Source organism: Leopardus geoffroyi, chromosome C1 (genome assembly GCF_018350155.1).
Source record: "Leopardus geoffroyi isolate Oge1 chromosome C1, O.geoffroyi_Oge1_pat1.0, whole genome shotgun sequence".
Classification (NCBI taxonomy): domain Eukaryota; kingdom Metazoa; phylum Chordata; class Mammalia; order Carnivora; family Felidae; genus Leopardus; species Leopardus geoffroyi.
The window spans coordinates 25,325,137-25,345,836 of NC_059328.1; the positions used below are offsets into that span (position 1 = coordinate 25,325,137).

The window sequence follows — 20,700 nt, forward strand, 5'->3', positions numbered from 1 at the left end:
AGGTGGCCAACTTTGGCTCAGGTCATGATCTCACAGTTTGTGGGGTCGAGCCCCACGTCAGGTTCTGTGCTGACAGCTCGGAGTCTGGAGCCTTCGGATTCTGTGTCTCCCTCTCTCTCTGCCCCTCCTTTGCTCATTTTCTGTCTCTCTCAAAGGTAAACATTTTTTAAAAAATGCAGAATCTGGCTAAGCCAGCCACGGAATTGGTTCCTGGTTCTGCCACTTACTACTTATGTGACCTTGAGTGGCTTATGTAGTAAGTTCTTGGGCAACTTCTCTGGGTTAGTCTTCTTATCCGAAATGGATAAACATGGCTACCTTACTGGGTTCTTTCGAAGGTTAAAAGGGGTGGTGTGCATAAAAATGCCTAGGGTATGGGGGTGCCTGGATGGCTCAGTTGATTAAGCATCTGACTCTTGGTTTTGGCTCACATCACGATCTCATGGTTCATGAGATCGAACAGCCTGCTTGGGATCCTCTCTCTCCCACTCTCTGCCCCTCCCCCACTCACGCTGTCTTCCTCTCTCTCAAAATAAATAAATGAACTTAAAAAAATGCTTAGTGTATAATCTAGTATACAGTAGATGTTTTATCAGTGCTGGTCCCCTTTATTCCCGGTTTTCTTGAGATTCCAGGGTTGCCTAGCACCTTTAGGAAGAACTCAAGAACTGGCCTTTCTTTTGAAGGGTCCTTAGAATCTAGGGGGCTGGCTTAGATCTGGGGAGAGGCTACATTTTGGCTTGGGTGGGAATGGGGTTCTCAGGAAGTAGAGTTTGTAGTTTGAATGGGAAGGGTGAAGTGGTGATTTGGGGTCCTTGCCCTAGTCCAAGCTGCTGTCAACTCATTATAAGATCTCCAGCCTTTACCCTTTGAGCCTGTTTGTTTCTCTGTAAGAACAGGCTGGACTAACCTCTGAAGAAAGCAATGCCAGCCGGTGAGAAACATCTGGAATCACAGGGCAGTGAGGCCTCGGTAGGGGGCTGCCTTCCTCAGCTTAGCAGTGACTGTCAGAAGGCAGAGATTAACCAACCATTTGTCCTTGAAACCTCAAAAAGGTAAATAAAGGACTTTAGCTCAGATTCTGCCTTGCTCACTATCATGACATTGGACTTGTGCTTTCCTCTGTCTTAAATACCTCCCCTAACTTTGTCTGTAGGGTGAACTACTCATGCTTCAAGACTCATGTGCCATTTTCTCCGAGGGACAGGATCTCTGGCCCATGCTCCCGGCAGTGAGCTGGCCATGTGTGCCCATACCTGCCTTGGACTTACTCTATAATAGAATTTATGAAATTGAACGGATTTGCTTATATATCTGGCTCTCTCCTTTTGACTGCACACTCGCTTAGGTAAGGATGTGTATTTTGACCATCTTGGTTAATCCAGTAACCAGCATACGTAGGTTCTCAAGAAAGAAAAAATGCAGGTGAGATTGGACGGTAAAGTGGTCTGGATGAGGACAAAGGGTCACTGGTTACCTCCGGGGTGTGACCACGGTGATTCTCTTTTTAATGCAAAGCCATGTGGTCTCTCACCATATGTATTTCCATGGTCTAACAGATTGGTCTGATTCCCTAGACTGGTAAGTCTAGGCTCTCTGCAGCTTTTCTTTTCTTTTTTTAAAATTAAAAAAAAATTTTTTTCATGTTTATTTATTTATTAAATTTTTTAATAAATCTTTATTTGTTTTTGAGAGAGAAAGAGACAGAGTGCAAGCAGGGGAGGGGCAGAGAGAGAGGGAGACACAGAATCCGAAGGAGGCTCCAGGCTCTGAGCCGTCAGCACAGAAACCGACATGGGGCTCGAACCCACAACCACAAGATATGTTCTGAGCCGAAGTCTAACGCTTAACCGACTGAGCCCCCCAGGTGCCCCTCTCTGCAGCTTTTCTAAAGAAAGACTGCCTACGGTAGGCAAGGCTGGGAGAATGTTAGCTGGCCGGGAGAGAGGTCTAGCCTCAGGGAATGCTGAGTCATCCCCCAACCCCCCACAGATTCTGCCTCACAACTAATCTGGTTTTTGTTGTTGTTTTTTTTTAATCTTCTAGATTTTTTTTTTCTCAAGTGTCGCCCTCATTGGCAAGCCTTTTGGGATCCCCTCCCCAGAGCTAGATAGCTCCCCTGTGCTCCCGCGTATCCAGAGCTCACGGATATGACGGCGCTTACCACACTGTACTTCACGGCACTCGTCTACCACCCAGACAGGGCCTTCCCTGGAGGGCAGGGCCTGAGTCTCATTTATCTCTGCTCGTCCAGAACTGGCAACGTAACTGGCAGAGATTAGTCAACAAATGTCTGTTGAATGATGAGAAAATCAACTTCCCACACTTCCTCATCTCCCTGAGTGGTTCTTACGTGCATCTGGCTGGCCCCTGTCCTTTTTGCTGACACTTAGAGAATTTCAAAATAGCCCGGCTGCCAACCCCTGCTCTCTCACGGCTGAGAGCTATGATTGTGTGCTCCGAGATTCACCACCTTCAAGCCCATCGCGAAGGACTCATTTATTCCAAATGATGTGGCTTCCTTCTCTCAAGCTAGAAGGAGGCCTGGTACAGAACCAGGAACCGGTGAACTTCTCAAGATTGGAAGAGGCAAGAGAGACATGGGGCTGGTATCTTAGCACGTCCATGGGAAAAAGGAACGTTTGGAAGTTTTCCCCTACCCCATAGTGCTCCTGAGTTTTCAGGGATAGGATCCTTGTTCCTGGAGCCCTTACCTGGTGCGACGAGGGGGTGGGTAGCCACAGCGGGCACCATCCGACTGAGCCCAGCCCGGCCCTCCATGCTCCCTGGCACACCGTTGTTACCATCTCCTTTCTTGAGTGGCTCCATCACACTGTCACTTATGCCAGGCTTGGCACCTGCGGGGGAACCCTGAGCGGTGTTTCTGCCTTGTGACGGGGTAGGCAGAGGCTGGCTACCACCTGGCGTGGGTTTCAGGGCCAAGCTGGGCAGGACAGGCTGAGTGGGGGTAGGGCCCGAGGCTGCTGCAGCTGGTGTCTGCTGTGTTCGGAGGGTCAAGTTCTGTACCTGGAAAAGAGGGGTCTATAGGAGTCCAGAGAAGGTGGGTACGAGCAACGGCAATACACAGTTAAGATAGGGAAGGAGTTAGGGATGGACCTAGGAATGGCTATACAGGATAGTGGGTTGTAAAATCGGAGAGAAAGAGAGAAAATGAGTTAGGGGCTGAAAAAGGAACCACGAGCAGGTAGAGTTTCTAAAGGGGACAAGAAAGAGTGCTAGTGATTGCATCCACCGGCAGAAGTAATTGAATTCTGAGAAGGGATGACTGTCTAGGCTGGGGCGGGCTCTCTCTCCCTTGTTACCTCCTCTCCTCCCCCAAACTATCAGGATGGGATGCATTGCATTTAGAAAGAATTCCCAGCTACAGCGGGGCATGGGGCTTCCCATACTCAAAAAGGCCAGGGCAGATGTGAAAGTTAATTGACCAGCACAGCCACCAGGCAAAGGATTATCTTGTCCTCAGAATAAATAAGGTTTACGCCAGGATTCGTGTGCTTACTCAAGCTAGCCCCTGGTGCCCTCTGCTGGACGCACGGAGGCTGTGCCAGACTTGCTCTGACAAATCTGATGATCTTGGCTACCAAGCGCTCTCCAATTCTGTAGCTGGGGTGGGGGTGGGGGGTTCTGCCCCACTGCCCATAGAATCTTTACAGCCACAGCAGTATCTGTGTGCTCCCAGCAGAAGGTGGGGATCCAGGACTTATATTTGCTCCCTCTTCCATGCCATCTTCCCCCAAACTAGAGGTGCTAGCGTGTATAACCAGAGTGGGATTTTCCACTTGAAAAGCAACGCAGAAGATATACTGGGGAGGGTGTAAGGTAAAAAGCTAGCAATGACCACCCATTACTGGCAGCCATGTTTGCCTCAGTATGCTGTGCTCTGACTCCTGATCTATGTTTGTGAGGGAATAGAACAGAGCCAAGGGTGGCTGAGGCCTCCTCAACAGGGAATTCATTAAGGAGTAGAGTAAGTCTGGGAGCATCGGGATGTCCTGTCTCCCCCCGGCTTTCCTAGAAGATCCCAACCTTTCCAGAGTCCAAGCTCCTCCAGGCCTTGTGCCCATACCCAGTCTCAGTACCCCTCTACGGAGGTGCCCACCCCCCTGCCCTCCCACCAGCATGGAATCCTCACCTGGGCGGGGGTGGGGGGCCGGGCGGGGGAGCCAGTGCCGAGCTCAGGCTGCACAGTAGCGACGGTGGCCGTGGGCGTGAAGATGAGCTGAGGGGACAAAGGAACAGTGCCGCCTAGGCTCCTAGCTACCTGCACCAGGTTACCTGGCTGGGCCTGGAATCACAGGAAACGAGGCGCCTTTTACCTGCCCAATGTGGGCTCAGCCACAGGACAGGACGGTTCAGCCAGGGAGCAGATATGGGGAAACAGGGAGGCAGGAGGGGGAAAGAGTCCAAAGGGGGCCACCTGAAAGTCTCAAGAGGCTTGTAGAGTCCTGATCCAGGCTGGGCAGTGAAGGGGAGGGTGGAGGAGAGCCAGTCTGGGGATGCAGGTCGGGTTTACTCCAGAAGCCTCTGGAGTGGCTCATGAGGAGCTCATCCTAGAGGGGCCGACATTCCCGGGACACCCTGAAGTCATTCTCTCCACAGCATCCTGGGGAGCAGGGACCTAGGGCGCACACAGATGCCCTAGGACCTCTTTCCAGGTCTAACCCACTCCTGACTCCATGTCTGGGCCAGAACAGGACTCCCCTGCACGAGGGATCAAATTAGATGTGTTCTTTTCTCAGTCTGTAGCCAAATTTAGATTCTGGTAGGGGGTGTGCAGGGATAACAGTGGTAGAGGAACCAGGACGCCCAGAGCCATACTCATGTCTGCCTCTCCTTCCGTGGGGTACAGGCTACGTGGTGCTCTCTGAATGACACTTCCACCCCGTGAGCCTAGCTTGGTGCCCATGTGGACGTGCTAGTGTCCCACAGGCTGCTTTCCCCAGACCTCCAAGAGGCATGTCGATGTCTACTCCTCTGTGCCTGCGTGCCCTGCTTTGGAGATGGAGGCAGACGGGCTTCAGGACTCCAGCTGGGGCAGGTGAGGAGGACAAGGGAATGAGTAAACTGAAGACAAGGGCAGGTTTGGGCAGTGTCACACTGCGGCCGTCCCGTTCCCTAGGAAGTAGAAGGTTGTTCTGTATACTGTGTGTCTATGAAGCTATTCCCTGGGAATGGAACGTCCACAAACAATGAACTCAGAGTCAAGAAAGGAAGTGCTGGGTCAGGACCCGAAAAGCTCCAAGCGTCAAGTTCTGGTCACAGAAGCAAAGTGGTAGTGGTGGTGGAGGTGGGGGGGGGGGGGCGCAGGTAGGACTGTATTGTCTTCAGGAGGGCATGTCAAGGAGCTGAAGGGAGAAATCTTCAGGATGGGAGACACGAGATCAGAGTCTGTGATCTGAGCCCAACACAGAGCTGGAAGTTATTGCCTCCTGGGGAGCATGCTGCTGTTTTCCCTGGAAATTCTTCTAAATGTTAGGAACCCATAAGGTTCCTAAGGACCTTTGCATCCCTTAGGGACAGGTATAAAGGACAGATTCTAGGTATGCACGTCCAGGGCTGATACTGTCCTGAGCACATTCTACACATTCAAACAAGCTGAATTAATGAATGATAGAGTGACCTGATGGGCATGGGGTCCCAGGTGGGAGAGCAGTGGAGGCAGCAGCATGTCCTGGAGCTGAATGCCACTTTCATGACTTGGGCTGGAATACACCTTTGGCTCTTGAGCTAGCGGTGGCCAGTCCCTACAAGGATGGCCACAGGGGCCAAGACCCCATTTCTGTACAGTACCTGGATGTCTGTGCGTTTGCTTAAGTGACCAAGTGTACTGGCCATCTGGGCATGAGCCCCTGCATTTTCTACCCTAATTAATTTGGGGGAGCAGTTTCTGAGAAGAAGAAGACAATTAGGGAAGGAAAGGAGGCATCATGGGCAACCTTCTCTATTTCAGCCGGGAACCCCACCTGTCCTTGGGTCACCGAGCCTGTACCAAAGCTCCCACTCAGCCTTCCAGGCGCCCTCTTATTTATTCCACCCCTTACCTCTTGCTGCCTATCCCTTGGTGCTCCTTCCCACCCACCTCTCTAGCCTCCTAGTTCCCAACTTGTCTGCCTTTGTCCTTCCAGTCCACCTGAGCCGTGGCCCAGGCTGGGTACTCACCATCTGTGCCCTTAGATACATCTGCGCTTGGCTTGCAGTCAGGGCCGGAGAAGACGTGTTACCCAAGAGCACGGCCTGCTGGGCGATGCCTGAGGCTGTCGCTGAGTTGACACTCTGTGCCCGGTTGATGAGCTGGGCCGCTGCTGGGGAGGCTGCCAGATTGATCTGATGGGAGAGACACACACAGTGGGAAACAGGAAGTTCTGTTGGTAACCTCTGTGCCTCCCTCATCCATTTCTTTCCCCCTCTTCTGTTCCTTGGTGGATACGGCCTTCTCTAGGACCATCTCTGGTCCCTGGGACCCTCAGCACTGCCCCATCTCTGGCCTATATGTGGAGCTGCAGGGAGGGTCCAACGGGGGAGAGACTGAACTGTAAACACAGAGCCTGGACACCGGCATGAAAGAGGACAGAGACTTACTGAAGGGTTAGAAAGAGGCAAATGCTTCTTTTTCTGGCAAGAGTAATAGATTCCAGCTATGACTGCACACGGCTAGGGATTCACCACCTGGGGCTGGGAGCCTGCAAGCATCTGGGGCAAGGAGGAAGGAGCTGGTCCCAGAGCTATGGGCTCTACCTGCGGCTCCCCAACCTACTCACCGAGGATGACTGGGCTGGGGCCTGTGCAGACACACTGCTGCCTGAAGTGCTCCCTTGTCTGTTGGCCACCAGGCTTGCCTAGAAAAGAACAGTTTGTATCGCTAGAGTCCCAGATCTCCCCCCAATCAGTCCCCGAGCTCTCAAAGGAAGGACTTTAGGAACTACTATAGGACAGCGGTCAGTTGTCAAACGCCTAGGGTCAAACCCCCATTCTACCTCATCTGCGTGTGACCTTAAGCACGGGCCTCAGTTTCCTCTTTATAAAGTGGGGATAATAACAGAATCTACCTTGTGGCATTGCGGAAAGGATTAAATGAGGCAAAGCATTTAACATAAGCACTCAAATTGTTAGCTATCACTGTTACCCATCTTCCTAGGTCTCTGAAGACCTCTGCTCCACCCGGCTCTATCAGATCGGGCTCCTGGACTCCACCAGAGAGTCGTGCACGTGCTGTCTGGCACATCCAACCTGCCCCCCTCCCCGTGGCTGGCTTCTCAGTCTTCCAGGGTCAGCTTCCCATCACCCAGCAGATGGGCCTTCCCTGGCCACCCAATCCAGGGCACCTCCTTGTTCTTCAGTCAGAGCGAGCTGCTCCTCTTTTGGAGTGCTTATCACAACTCAGAGACTTAGGTATTCTGTTTCCTGGTCTCTCCGGGGTTCTGTTTGCTTGCTGTCACCCTGCTTTAAGCTCTGAGAAGATGGGGTGCACAGTATTCAGTGTCTGACATGGACTGTGGTAGGTGCATAAAACTTTTGTTGAATGAATGAAGGAATGAATGAATGAGTTCCTCTCAGCCACCAAGGACAGACAGGAAGCTGGGTGGGCCACGGCCTTCTCTTGTGGACACCCCCGTGGACCCTCGCCCTTCCCGGTGGTGTGGTGGTGTGGGGAGGAGGGGTCCCCCCAGCCCTTCTTCCTGCGGCCAGAGAGTTCTACCCCTGCACTCACGGGCCCGAGTGAACTTGGGGAAGGTGCCGGACCCTCTCTTGGGTAAAGGACCATGACCATCCTGCCCACTCGCCAGGGGAAGAGAAGGCCCGGGGAAGCGCGCGCGGCACCTGCTCCCCCTCCCTCTCGCTTCTGCCACCCGCCAGGCCCGCTCTCACCTGCTGCACGGCCGCCAGGCTCTGGAGCTGGGCGCTGCTGAGGTGCTGCTGCTGGAGCGCTGCCGTCTGCAGCATGAGGTGCTGCTGCTGGGCCGCGTACATCTGCTGCAGGTACTGAGCCGCCGTGCTGGGCTGCCTGTGCAGTGCCTGCTGGATCACCTGGGAGGGGAGAGCCGCGGGGACGCCGTCAACCTGCTCGCTGCGGACCCCCCCCTTCCATGACGAGGCCTTGTCAGAGGACAACCCTGGGGCCTAGCCCCTCGCCCTAGGGAGGTGGGAAGGCAACTGCCTTTTGGGCTTTACACTCCTCTGTCTCGTCTGTCTGTCCTGTACATCTTGGGCGCCTGTGCTCCTCTCCAATCCACCTGCTCCTGCGTCAGCCCCCTTGGGGAAAGTCAGAGCAGCACAGTGATGCTCTGACCAGCTCTGGGCAGTGGGGGGGGGGGGGAGTGCGGCACAGGGAGATAGGGGGTCCTGTAAGCCTCCGGTGACACTGTGTCCCGTGCCCGGCTTGTTCGGCAGCCCCCCTTCCAGTCATTCCCCACCCTCAGATCTGGGTGACTGGGACACTGGATGGTGACAGCAGGGGAACCGAAGCTCAATAAAGCAGAGAGAAGGGAAGTGGGTAGGGGAGAGAGAGGCAGGTCCGAAGGGGGGCCTATTCCAGCATTAGCAACACGGCTAGCCAAATGAAAACAAGGGCAACAGCCTCCTGGCCGGGGCTGCCTCCCAGGGTCTGCCCCTAGCTGCCTGGAAAGTCCTATCCGTCCCTCAGAAGGTCCCCTTGGTCTTGGAGAGCAGACCAGAGCCACAGGGATGACGCATTTCTCTTGTATTCTTTCCCCCTCCCCGTCGGTCCCTCTTTCTGACCACCATCACCATCACCTGGCTTTACTGCTGCTCCTCTTTCCTGCCACCGTCTCTAGGAAATGACAAAGGCTGCCTTTGATCCTGCTCCCTGCTCTTCACTCCCAGCCCCCCAAAGCCTCCCCTTGCCCCCAGGAACAGAGAAAAGGGAATGCCTTTCCTCCAGCCCTGAGATCTTCTGTCTTCTTCTCCTAAGCCCCAGGGACATTTCTCCTCCTTCCTCCTTACCTGGTCACCCTCCTGCCATCTCTTGCTGCCTGATGCTCCACGAGGGTCCTGGCCAGGCTTCGGCCCTCTTGCTACCCTTAACTCTGCTAACTCCCTGGCCATGGGGCTTCCCGCAACCCTGGCTCCTGCCCCCAACTGGCAAGCATCCAGTCTGGCTCTTTCTGGCTTAGCGTGGATTTTAGGGTCGGTGGCTCTAGGACAAAGCCATTCGTGGGCTCAGATTTGGGGTACTGGAAAACCAGGCTGATAATCGCAGATTCTGCATGGGCTCTGGGGTCACCTGATTTCCCCCACCCCATCTCAAATCTTCAGGTCCCACTCCCCTTCAGCATTCTCTCCCCTCAGTTCTGTTTATTCCTTGTCCTCTCCCAGAATTCCTTCCTCTTCTCCCTTTCACCTATGCCTCTCTATCTTCCTTGGACTCCTGATCTCCTGGACCCCCCGCAGTCCAGGCAGCAGCAGCAGCAGCAGCAGAGAGATACTGTGGCTCTTCCTCACCAGAGGGTTGGTGTCAGGGAGTGGAAACAGCAGGGACCCTGAACGGTTTGGCTTGGGTACGCAACACGACTGCGGGTGATTCCATCTGCCGGAGCAGAAACCCCATATTCCTTGTACCCATCCCGGGGATGGGATGAGGGCTGGGAGGATGGCACGTCCCGACGTGGGATGCTGGGAACTGTTCTCAAACACTCGTGATCGGAGGGGCCGGGAGGAGGCTAGTGTGGGGGGCAGCAAGGATGGGTGTGGGAAACGTGCTTTTATTCCGTGGGAGGCAGAGGTAGCTGGGAGAGGAAAGATTCCAGAGTCTCTGATGGTGTCTTCAGACGCTCTCACAGTCTGCTGCGGCCCCTCCTCCACTCTCTAATCTGCGCCCAGGGCCAAGGCAGGATGAGGTCACTGGTCTGGTACATCCATGCTGGATGAGCAAAGTTACTTGGAGTAAACACTTCTCAGCTGCACACGCTCTTTTCCGTCTGTCTTATCTGGGAACCTCAAACACTGTGCTATTTTTCGTCTTGACCCGGACGAGTTACTGCCTTCTCTGAGCCTCAGTCTTCTCAACCATGGAAGTGTGCTTGATAACCATTTTCAGCTGGAGGAGAAGATAGGCTTGCCGTGATCCTCGCAGCGCGGGTACCAAAGCAGATGGCGATGCGTGGGCACGACTGCGTTTGGAGCCATGTGTCATCACCCGGGAGGCCTTGTGGCACACATCACCCGGGAGACACTTTGCAAACCGCTGCTTTAGGGAGATTGCCTTGGGGTTCCTTTTTGTCCTCGCAGACACTTAAGTTTTGTTACGGGGCAATGGTCCTTCAGATAGTGGGTCGAGGTTGTGGCTGAGCAGCTCCCAATCATTTCTCCTGCTTGTTATTTTTACTTTCCCCACCCTCACACCCCTTTTACACTTTCACCTGCCTATCATCCCAAATAGCACTCTGGGATCTGAATCACCAGGTGAGACAGGGATTTTCCAGGTCTGCGAAGTTCTCCCACTCTCCCCAAAGCTCCTTGATTGGACCCATCTCACGTCACATCTCCTCTAACTGTGCCTCAACATATCCCTGAACAGACTCCCCAAAGCCCACTCTACCTCCCATGCCCATTTATTCCCCAGACCATGCCAACACGTCCTCCCAGCTAACCCCAACATGATCGAGGAATACAATCTCTAGATCAGCCGGAATCTTACCTGCACGGTCTGCCGGTCAGGAATGCCGCTGTACACAGAAATCTGGGGCCCGGCAGGGCGGCCACTCCCACCACTGCTGCCACTGCTGCAGCCGCTGCTGGCACTGCTGGCGACACTGGCACTGCTGGACGTATGGGGGACTGGCAGCTCATTCTCCATGGCCTGCGGGCTGGCACGGTCAGCGAGCTCCGAGGGCAGAAGAGCAGGCAGATGCTGGGAGCAAAGAGGCAGAAGTGAAATGTCAACCAGATGCTTCCTATAGGTCACACACATACTCATCGGCTTTCCACCAGCCCAGGGTGATGAGGCCTGAGACACGCCTGCCCGCGGAAGGACACGGCCAGGTGTGGTTCGCCAGGTAAGATTTGAAATCGGATCTGCCTGATTCTGAAGTGTATGACCTGGCACTCCCTCCTTCTGCTGGAGGGGCTGAAATCTGCACAGAGGTAGATTTGCTACAATGGCCTTCCTGGCGGTCATCTTAGGGGTCATCTCTCACCCCGTCCCCGCCCCCCTCCCCCCCCCCCCCCCCCATCTACCTCTTCACCTTTGGGATGGAGAAACTGCGCAGCACAGCACTTATTATTTATTTGTCTGTATGTGTATAGCCGATCAGTGGAAGAAATGGGATTAAAGGTCTGGAGAGAACAGAGGGAGAAAGAGACGGATCAGGAGGCAATAAAATAAGCTGAAGTGTTTATTTGGTTTTGTCTTTCAAGGCCAGAAGAGCTGCCAGTGTGTTTGGAGTCTCTGTTTTCTTGATGAAGTATTTGGTGAGTGCTCTCTGATCTAACGCTGAGCATGGCACTACATTAGGCAGTGTGATTAAAACTGCAGGCCTTGGGACACGAAAGACTTGGGTTTGAGTCCTGGCTCTGCCGCTTACTCGAAGGGAAACGCTGGCAAATCACTCTTCTCCAACCTTCTGTCTCAATCTGTCAGATGTAAGAATACACGAATCGGTTAGGAGGACAAAGTAAAATAATGACACAAAGTGCTTAGTAGAGTGTCAGGCAAATACTCCATGCTCCACAACATTGGCTGTTGTTGTGGTTATTAAAACTGTCCCCAGTCCGGTTCCAACAGAGCAATCCCCTTCCAAGGTGGAACTGGCACAGCCTCCTGGAACCTTCTATCCCAGTCACTAAAGAGTGCCAGAAATTCCCTCAGGGACCACCCTGTGATCTGGATTCAGAATGGGAAATCTACACATCCCCTTGAAGCATGTGTTGGGGGATGGGGGGCTCGGAGGGAAGGAGGGGTGGTGGGAAAGGCAGACCCAGATCTGCGGTCGAGTTCCCCTCTTTCTTCTTTCATGCTATTCCTAAAATTCTCATTTCTATATATGAACTTTTCCTTCTGCCTATTCTTTCCTGTATCTAAAAACAACACTCATCATCCCATCACAAACACTGAATTCTCTGCTTGCAGAGTATGCCAGTTTCATAAATGGAAGAAACAATATGATTTTTCACACTAACAAGAGCATTGATTAGTACAAAAAACTAAAATTGTCATTAATGTCCTGTTGTCTTCTTCCCAGGGCCGCTCAGTTTGGAGGCTGTCAACTTCTGACTGGGTGGGTTTCACAGTGAGCTGAACAAAGTGGGGGTGAAGGCTAAAAGGCAGGGATGTGGGGGTAAGGAAATCCAGGCCACTCCCAATTGGCAGTCAGCAAGTTGAAGTTCGGGGGCCTGTGGCTTCCAAGGCAGGACAGCAACCTGCAAACAGCACTCAGGACCTGGGTCCTTGAGCAGTGATTTTTCCCTAATGTTTGCATGTCTTTTCTTTTCTTTTCTTTTTTTTTTTTTTTTTTTTTAAGTTTATTTATTTATTAGAGAAACAGAGACAGCATGAACGGGGTAGGAGCAGAGAGAGAGGGAGAAAGATAATCCCAAGCAGGCTCCACATTGTCAGTACAGAGCCCGACACGGGGCTCAAACTCACAAAACTGTGAGATCATGACCTGAGCCGAAACCAAGAGTTGGATGCTTAACTGACTAAGCCACCCCGGTGCCCCTGCATGTCTGTATTTAGTGCCACAGGGCAGGGCCCTTGTCCATGAGTTCCCTTTGTCCAGAGCTACACTCAGTTCTGGGCCTCATTATGGCCATCACTTGTCAAGGATTCTTATAATGAAAACAACAATGCGGGAATCACTGAAACCACAGAGTCAACAAGTATTTCCAGTGCTCTGCTCAGCTACCCCCCCCCCCCATCTCTTATGTTCTCAGGAGGGACAGGTAGGCTGCATAGAAAGGAGTAGAAGGCATAATTCTGATCTTGCAGAAACTGACAAACTAGTTGTAGAGATGAGGCTCACTTGAAATTTCAAGGATCACCACCCACAAATCAGAGTTCTGTTCAAACATGGAAGATCCCATAGAATCCCAAAGTCTTCTTTTAGTTAGATGCCTCACCTCCCTTTCCCAAAGCGTTGACCAGAATTGGGTTTCAGTTCCTACTTTCATTCCGCTCTAGGAGGTCTCAGTGGAAGTACTCATAACCATAAAACATAAACTGAGAAGATGGCAGCAGCCACAGCAAATTAAGTATAGGGTAATCTACACATCCCAAATGATCAAGCCTCAGCTCTATTTTGTCTTCCTTTTGCAGCAGCTAGGGCAGATCTTGTGCACAGAGTGTACTCGATCCTTGTTGAGAAATAAAACAGGACAAAATTCTAAAGACCCTCCTGTATGGAAACACTGCACAGGCGAGGACAGCAACTGCTCCCCATGCTGGGGAGGGAGACTTAGCAACATGGGGACACAGACACAACGCGCTTCCTGAACTCTCTTGCCTGTCTCCTTCCTTCTGCTGCTAAACAAGCCTTTCCCTTCTCTCTTCATTCTTGCATTCTTGGCTTCTGCCCCCATCGCCTCCACCTGGCCTTTTCTGTCTCATTAATTTTTGTCCCCAACCCCTGGCTTTTCGGTTTTCCCATTCTTGTTCCTGCTCCCCTGTCCCTATCCTCTGTCATATCTGTGCTTCCTGGTGCTGGCCCCATCCTCCTCCCTGGGGAGGATCACACTCACCTGGATTGTGCTTTGGCTCTTGACTCTTTCTCTCTGACAATCTGGAACGTGTGCATGCGTCTCCCCCTCCCCCTCCTTTCTCACTTACCCAGGTCCCATCGATCCTGAGTGGTTGCTCTGCTTTACCGTAATGAGCTCTCTCTCCCTGTTCCTGACCTCTGCTCTCTCCCAACAGTGTCCTGACCCCACTCACCTGTCCTGCCCATGACTGCCCTCACTCTGCCGCTGCCTGTCTTGCCTCCAGTGCTCTAGTTCTCTCTCTTCTTTCTCATGGTCTTCCTGTCTGAGGATCTACAGCCTCCCCTCCCCCACCCCACCCCGTCCTGATCCAGCAAATTCTCTTGCCTTCATTCAAGGCGTGCTCTAGATAGTGCGTGTACCCGCCCTCTCCCTCCATCTCTCTGGCAGGCACTCCCTGTTCTAGCTCAGGCTTTTGATAGCTACTGCTATCTCTCAAGTGTATGCTCCCTCTTTGGCTCTCTCTCACTCACTCACGCAAAGCAGAGGAGGGAAGGACAGACTGCCTAGGAGATGAGGGAACACTTAAAAGGAGAAGTGACAGTTGAGCTGCCAGAACCCACACTTTCTCGCTTTCACAGCATAAAGCTACCCTATCCCCCCTTCTACTCAGTCACTTCTAGAACCTTCTGCGATCAACAAATTCCTAATTCCCCCCAAATCTGAACATTTACTAAACATCTACCACATTCAGGGTGCTCTTGCTAAGGACTGGGGATAGAAAAGAGGTAGAAGATGTGGATCCTCACTTTAAGGTTTTCACTTTTGTAGGCATATCAGAAATGGTGAACCCTAAGGCCTTTGGCCCCAGAAACAAAAAAATGCACAAACACAAAAATGTGCTTACAATTGCAGAGGTTAACGAATCTTTTGAAGCCTGTCCACAAACTCTGGACTAGGCAGCTCTGCTAGGTAGAGCTATGGCAGGAGATACATATTCAAAGATAAAAATATTATTAGCTACCGTATGCCGAGTTCCAAATGAGTGATGGGGACAACATTTGCTAGTGTTCAGAAGAGTGAGGTGCAAGGTATGTGCAGTGGGACAGATGGACAGTGGAGGAGGGTTTACTTCAGGCTTTATGAAGCCCAGACCTACGCTGCTGCTGGATAAACAGTCATGACTGTGAGATGGACAGTGCCCAGCCCATCCCTTTGGACTTTCTCCAGTGGCTCGGTTTTCCTAGGAGAGGCAATGTACTAAAGGAGACAGAGCATGGAATTAGAAGTTGGTTACTGCCAGCTTTGGGAACCTGCCCACTGTTGCCACTGTATGGTGTTGGGCAAGGCAGTCTTTCTCTCTTAGTTTCCTAACCTGCAAAATTGGGCACCCTGGTGGGGTGGTGGTGTATGTGTGAGAGTTAATCTCTCGGCCCCATTTCACTTTCTAACCTTATACAGGCATGCCTCAGAGACATGGTGGGTTTGGTTCCAGGCTATCACAATGCAAAGAATAGCACAATAAGGGGAGTGGGATGAACTTTTTTGTTTTCCCAGTGCACATAAAAGTTATATTTATGCCCTACAGGTGTCTATTAAGTATGCAATAGCAGTACGTCTAAAAACATAACGTATATACCTTACTTAAAAAATACTTTATTGCTGGGCGCCTGGGTGGCTCAGTCAGTTAAAAGTCTGACTTTTGATTTCGGCTCAGGTCATGATCTCATGGTTTATGTCAGCACGGAGCCTGCTTGGGATCTCTCTCTCTCTCTCTCTCTCTCTCTCTCTGTCCCTCCCCTGCTCACACTCGTTCATGTGTGCTCTGTGTCTCAAAATACATAAATAAACTTAAAAAAAAACTGAGGGGTGTCTGGGTGGCTTAGTCAGTGAAGCGTCCAACTTTAGCTCAAGTCATGATCTCACAGTTTGTGGATTCAGGCCCTGCATCGGGCTCTCTGCTGTCAATGCTGAACCTGCTTCGGATCCTCTGTCTCCTTCTCCCTCTGCCCCTTCCTGGCTTGCTCTCGCCTTCAAAAATAAACATAAAAAAAATTTTTTTTTAATGTGGGGCGCCTGGGTGGCTCAGTCGGTTAAGCATCCGACTTTGGCTTAGGTCATGATTTCATGGTTCATGAGTTCGAGCCCTGAGTCAGGCTCTGCGTTGACAGCTCAGAGCCTGGAGCCTGCTTCAGATTCTGTCTCCCTCTCTCTCTGCCCCTCCCTGCTCACACTGTCTCTCTCTCTCTCAAACATAAACATTAAAAAAAATTTTTTTAATAAAAAAATAAAACTTAAAAAAAAACCCTTTTTAGTTTTCAATACTTTATTGCTAAAAATGCTAATCATCATCTGAGCTTTCAATGAGCTGTAATCTTTTTTGCTGATGGCAGGTCCCGCCTCGATGTCAATGGCTGCTGCCTGGTCAGGATGGTGGTTGCTGAAGGCTGGAGTGGCTGGGGCAATTTCTTAAGATAAGACTACGATGAAATTTGCTGCATCGATTGGCTCTTCCTTTCACAAACCATTTCTCTGTAGCATGCGATGCTGTTTGATGGCATTTTACCCACAGTAGAACTGCTTTCAAAATTGGAGTTCAGGACTCTTAAACCCTGCTGCTGCTTTATCAACTCCGTTTATGTACTATTCTAAAGCCTTTGTTGTCATTTCAACAATCTTCACGGCATCTTTACCAGGAGGAGATTCCATTTCAAGAAACCGCGTTCTTTGCTCATCCACAAGAATCAATTCTTCATCTGTTAAAGTTTTATCGTGAGATTGCAGTCGTTCAAATATAATAATGAAAACGTTTGGAATACCGCAAGAATTATCGAAATGTGACAGAGAGACACAAGGTGAGCAAATGCTGTTGGAAAAATGGCGCCAATACCCCTCCTTGACACAGGGTTTCCACAAACCTTTGATTTGTAAAAAAAAAAAAACAAAAAAAAAAAAACACGGTACCTGTGAAGAAGAAAAGAGCTATGCCTGTATTCCATGATGCGAGTCTACTGCTCTTGTCTGGGGGCTCTGCTCTCTTTCACCAAATACAACGTGCTCAGGATTTCTTCTGTTCTTTAATTTTGATGAGGTCTCATTTATTTATTTATTTATTTACTTACTTACTTATTTGTTTATTTATTTATTTATTTATTTCTTGGTGGCTGCCATATCTAAGAAACCACGGCCTAATCCAAAGTTATGGAGATTTATGCCTAAATTTTCTTCAAAGGGTTTTATAGTTGTAGTTCTTAATGTAGGCCTTCGATCCATTTTGAGTTGACTTTTGTATATAGCATGAGGTAAGGGCACAACATTATTTTGTTTTCATTTTTTAAGCCGTGGTAAAAAACACATGACATCAAATTTGCCATTCACCATGTTGTGAAGCCATTGGCACCATCTACCACCAGAACTTCTTACCACCCCAAACAGAAACTCTGTCAGTATTTTAGCAGGAACTCCTCATTCTCCTCTTCCCCCTGCCCAGCTCCCGGTAACCTCTAATCTACTTTCTGTGTCTATGAATTGGTCTAGTCTAGATATCTCATGTAAGTGGAATCCTACAACGTTTGTCCTTTTGTGTCTGGCTTATTTCATGTAGCACAACGTTTTCAAGATTCATCCCTGTTGTAGTGTGTGTCCTTTTCTGGCTGAATTCCGTTATATGTATACATATTTTATCCATTCATCTGTTCATGGACACTTGGGTGGTTTCCACATTTTGGCTACTGTGAATAACACTGCTATGAACCTTGATGTTTGAATCCCTGCTTTCAACGCTTTTGGGAATTATGTAGGAATGGAATTGCTGGACCATATGGCAATTCTATGTGTAGCTTTTTGAGGAACCACCAAACTGGTTTTCCCAACCTCATTCTTTTGCATGTGGATATTCCTGTGGTCCCTGCACCATTTGTTGAGTTACTTCTGTTCTTGGGCCCACACGACTTCCCCAGCAAGCTTCTGAGTATGGCAGATCAACCTTCCACGAATTGACCCTGCCTGCCTCCCTGGCCTCATTTCCCACCCTTTTTCCACACTACACTCTCACCCAGGATATGCCAAACAACTTGAAGGTTTGGATGCCTTGTTCCCTGTTTACTAATGTAGTTTTACTCCTGCTATTCCCTTCCCCCGAAATGCCTCTCTTCCATTTTGCAATTAACCAACTTGATCTTCAAAACAACTTGAGTCTCCCCTGTGAAACGCTCACTCAATGCAACCTCAAAGCAACACTTCTCTTGCTTCCTTCGATCTAGGTCCTGACATCTTCCATTAAGCCATCCAGTTGGATGGCTTCCCCACAACTCTTTGTGTGCTTACCTCTTTCCTAGCACTCATAACGTAGTATTGCAAGAAAGTGATTTGCTTATGTGTCTGTCTTCCCCACTGCACTCTGAATCCTGGAGAACAGGGGTCATATCATATTTTCCCATATAGACCTGGTGTTTCATTCAATAAATGTTTGTTAAATAGAACTCTTTGGAAGGCACCACACTTGGTCCTACTTCTCATTTGAAAGCTCAGCTTAATTTCTACTGCATTCAAAGAATTCTCCCGAACTAGTTTAAAACATACACCACTGGTGATTTAATTTCTGCACCTGCCACCAAGAGTGTCCATACTACTACGAATGGTTATTTATTGAGCACCTACTACATGTCAGCAATATAAGAAATGCTTTATATCTTTTAAGTTTATTTTTTATTTTCTGAGAGAGAGAGAGAGAGAGAGAGAGAGAGAGAGAGAGAGAACATGGGCATGACAGGGGGAGGGACAGAGAGAGAGGGAGAGAGAATCCCAAGCAGGCTTTGCACTGACAGCGTGGAGCCCGATGTTGGGCTCGATCTCATGAACTGTGACATCATGACCTGAGCTGAGATCAAGAATCGGATGCTTAACTGACTGAGCTACCCAGGCGCCCCAAGCGATGCTTTACATATACTCATGACCTCCCTTATGGTGTAGGTTTTATTCTCCCAATTTTGTCAGTGAGGAACGTATCTAAGTAACTTATCTAAGGTCATCACTGAACTAGGATTCAAAACTGGGCCTGAGCTCTTCCCATTACACCTCTGAGACTCTGCCTATAGTCTCACCTTGGGCCATTATTCAGTGGCATTGGGCAAAGCCCCTCTCAGAGCATACTAGACTTTCAGAAGTAGAAAGGAACTGAGATCACTGAATTTAAACTCTTGATTATTTATGTCTATTAAATGTTTTATATTTACAAAATAATCCGTCCCTCTCTAATACATACATAAAAGATAATATGCACATGTACCCACCAACCAGTTTAAGAAATCAGACACGACCATAATCTCCCTTGTTTTTGCTATGTAAAAACTGAAGCCCAGTTTTCAGGGAAGTGCCTCACTCAAGGAGTTATGGCTCCTTTGACTCTCCTCCAGTAGCATGGACAAGGAAGGAACCCCCCAGAAACCTACTAGACTCGTGGTGGTGGGGATTTACTCAATCAGAGGGTTGGAGTTTGACCCTGAGGTCAAATCAGAAGCTAGGGTCTTGCCATATGTCACTTTCTCAATGGTCTCCTGGTAGAAGGCAACTCGTGTCGGAGAGAAACAGTGGAATTAGAAAGCGTGGACCGATATGTTAGCATTCCCACTTTTTCTAATAGAGTTCCTCTTTTTGAACCCAAGCTTTCAGTGTTTACCCACTCCTGACTTCTCTCTGCCTCAAAGCTCTGGTCTGTGGGATGCAAACGAGGCATCCGGAGTCGCAATAAGGGATCTGTGGACTCTCATTATATGCCCCCAACCCTGAGGCCTCATATTAGAAAATCTGAACCTTTAAGCTTTCATAGCATCTAAGCTTTCAGCACCTTCTACACCCCTATTCAATTTCCTTTTAATTCCTACTCTGATTTCCTCCCTTCTCCTCCTTCTAACTAGTTCCTTATTTCTTCCCCAAGGCCACCATCCTTATGGACACCCACTGTGAACCACAGCCAAGTCTGATTGATGACCAATATCCAGAACCGGAAGTCTGTTTTGCTTTGGGTTCCAGCTTACTGTGTGGTTTTAGGTGAGCCCAAGCTCTGAAGGCTGTGATTCCTACTTTAGTCAGTTCTCCTCTCCCGACCGCAAGGGGCCGCTTTGAATGACATGCCAAACGGACTAGGCTTGGATAGTGATCTTATTACAGGTCTCTGCCGCCCACAGGGCCTGAGACCAGCAGCTGGAGAAATACTGATGGTTCTGCCCTGCCAGGAGCCACCAAGTCTAGGGAACACTAGGCCTTTGTCCCCAGGGTCAGGGAAATCCATTTGCTGCGGATTACAGCTGTGGCAGAATTTCGAGGGAAGTGGAGGAGAAAGATACTAAAAACAGAGCTCTCCAAATCCTGACCCTAAAGCCCTTGGGGTAAAGTGGGGTGGGAGCTTTTCCTAATGGAATCGGAGACTGACAGGAAATGAGAGGTCTAGTCTGCCCCACAAAGGCTGCTGGTATTATTATTCCTATAGTGGCTTGTGTACAGAGAGTCTGAAAGGCCGACTGAGGGGGTGATGGTGTTCCTTTGCTCTGGCTCTGCCTCTCTATAGTTGCTTCTCTGACCGAGGTCTAAGTCAATAATAGCAAAGTGTTCAGGCTCTCTAGACTTAGGGGACCTGGGGGAGACCGCCTTATACCTCTGAGCTGCTGCATTAACATAAGTATCCTGATTTACACCAGTCTCATTATGCCTCTGGCAGCTGTCTGAGGCTACTGATACATTGGAAGCAGTCCAAATGGATTCAGCTCAAATCTCCTCAAAAAGTTCCCTCTCTCTCCCCAATCCTCTGCATGTGGCCTCCTTCAGTGAGAACCACAGTAAATAAATGACTGCTAGAAACCAAAGTAAATAAATGACTGCTAACAAAGACAGAAATGAAGGATGAGAAATTAAAATGGATCACATAGCCCAAGCAATCAAAATAGAATGATTTCATTGTGAAACAGAGCCACATAAATTTAAATAGACTTTTTTTGAAACCTCATTGTTTTCTTCATAACTTATAGAAAGCAG

The 20,700-nt window shown here is 49.9% G+C and overlaps 1 protein-coding gene and 1 long non-coding RNA gene across 6 annotated transcripts in view; one reads left to right on the top strand and one right to left on the bottom strand.

The window, feature by feature from the left end:
* PHC2 (polyhomeotic homolog 2) overlaps positions 1 to 20,700 on the bottom strand; it is a 116,464-nt gene that overhangs the window by 42,664 nt on the left and 53,100 nt on the right. For 2 of the 5 annotated variants that reach the window (XM_045476587.1, XM_045476588.1), the window contains exons 2-7: positions 10,676 to 10,888; positions 7,888 to 8,046; positions 6,780 to 6,857; positions 6,181 to 6,345; positions 4,154 to 4,306; positions 2,715 to 3,027 (exon numbers count right to left, since the gene is read on the bottom strand). In XM_045476587.1, coding sequence (XP_045332543.1) covers positions 2,715 to 3,027; positions 4,154 to 4,306; positions 6,181 to 6,345; positions 6,780 to 6,857; positions 7,888 to 8,046; positions 10,676 to 10,834 — 1,027 coding nt within the window. In that variant the 5' untranslated portion in view covers positions 10,835 to 10,888. Of the gene's footprint in view, positions 1 to 2,714; positions 3,028 to 4,153; positions 4,307 to 6,180; positions 6,346 to 6,779; positions 6,858 to 7,887; positions 8,047 to 10,675; positions 10,889 to 11,561; positions 11,606 to 20,700 lie in introns of those variants that run through there. The other 3 variants (XM_045476589.1, XM_045476591.1, XM_045476590.1) reach the window with 3 other exon arrangements.
* Positions 945 to 2,157, top strand: LOC123597566. The gene is made up of 3 exons (XR_006712161.1): positions 945 to 1,055; positions 1,157 to 1,348; positions 2,047 to 2,157. It is a non-coding gene; the product is annotated as an uncharacterized LOC123597566 (long non-coding RNA).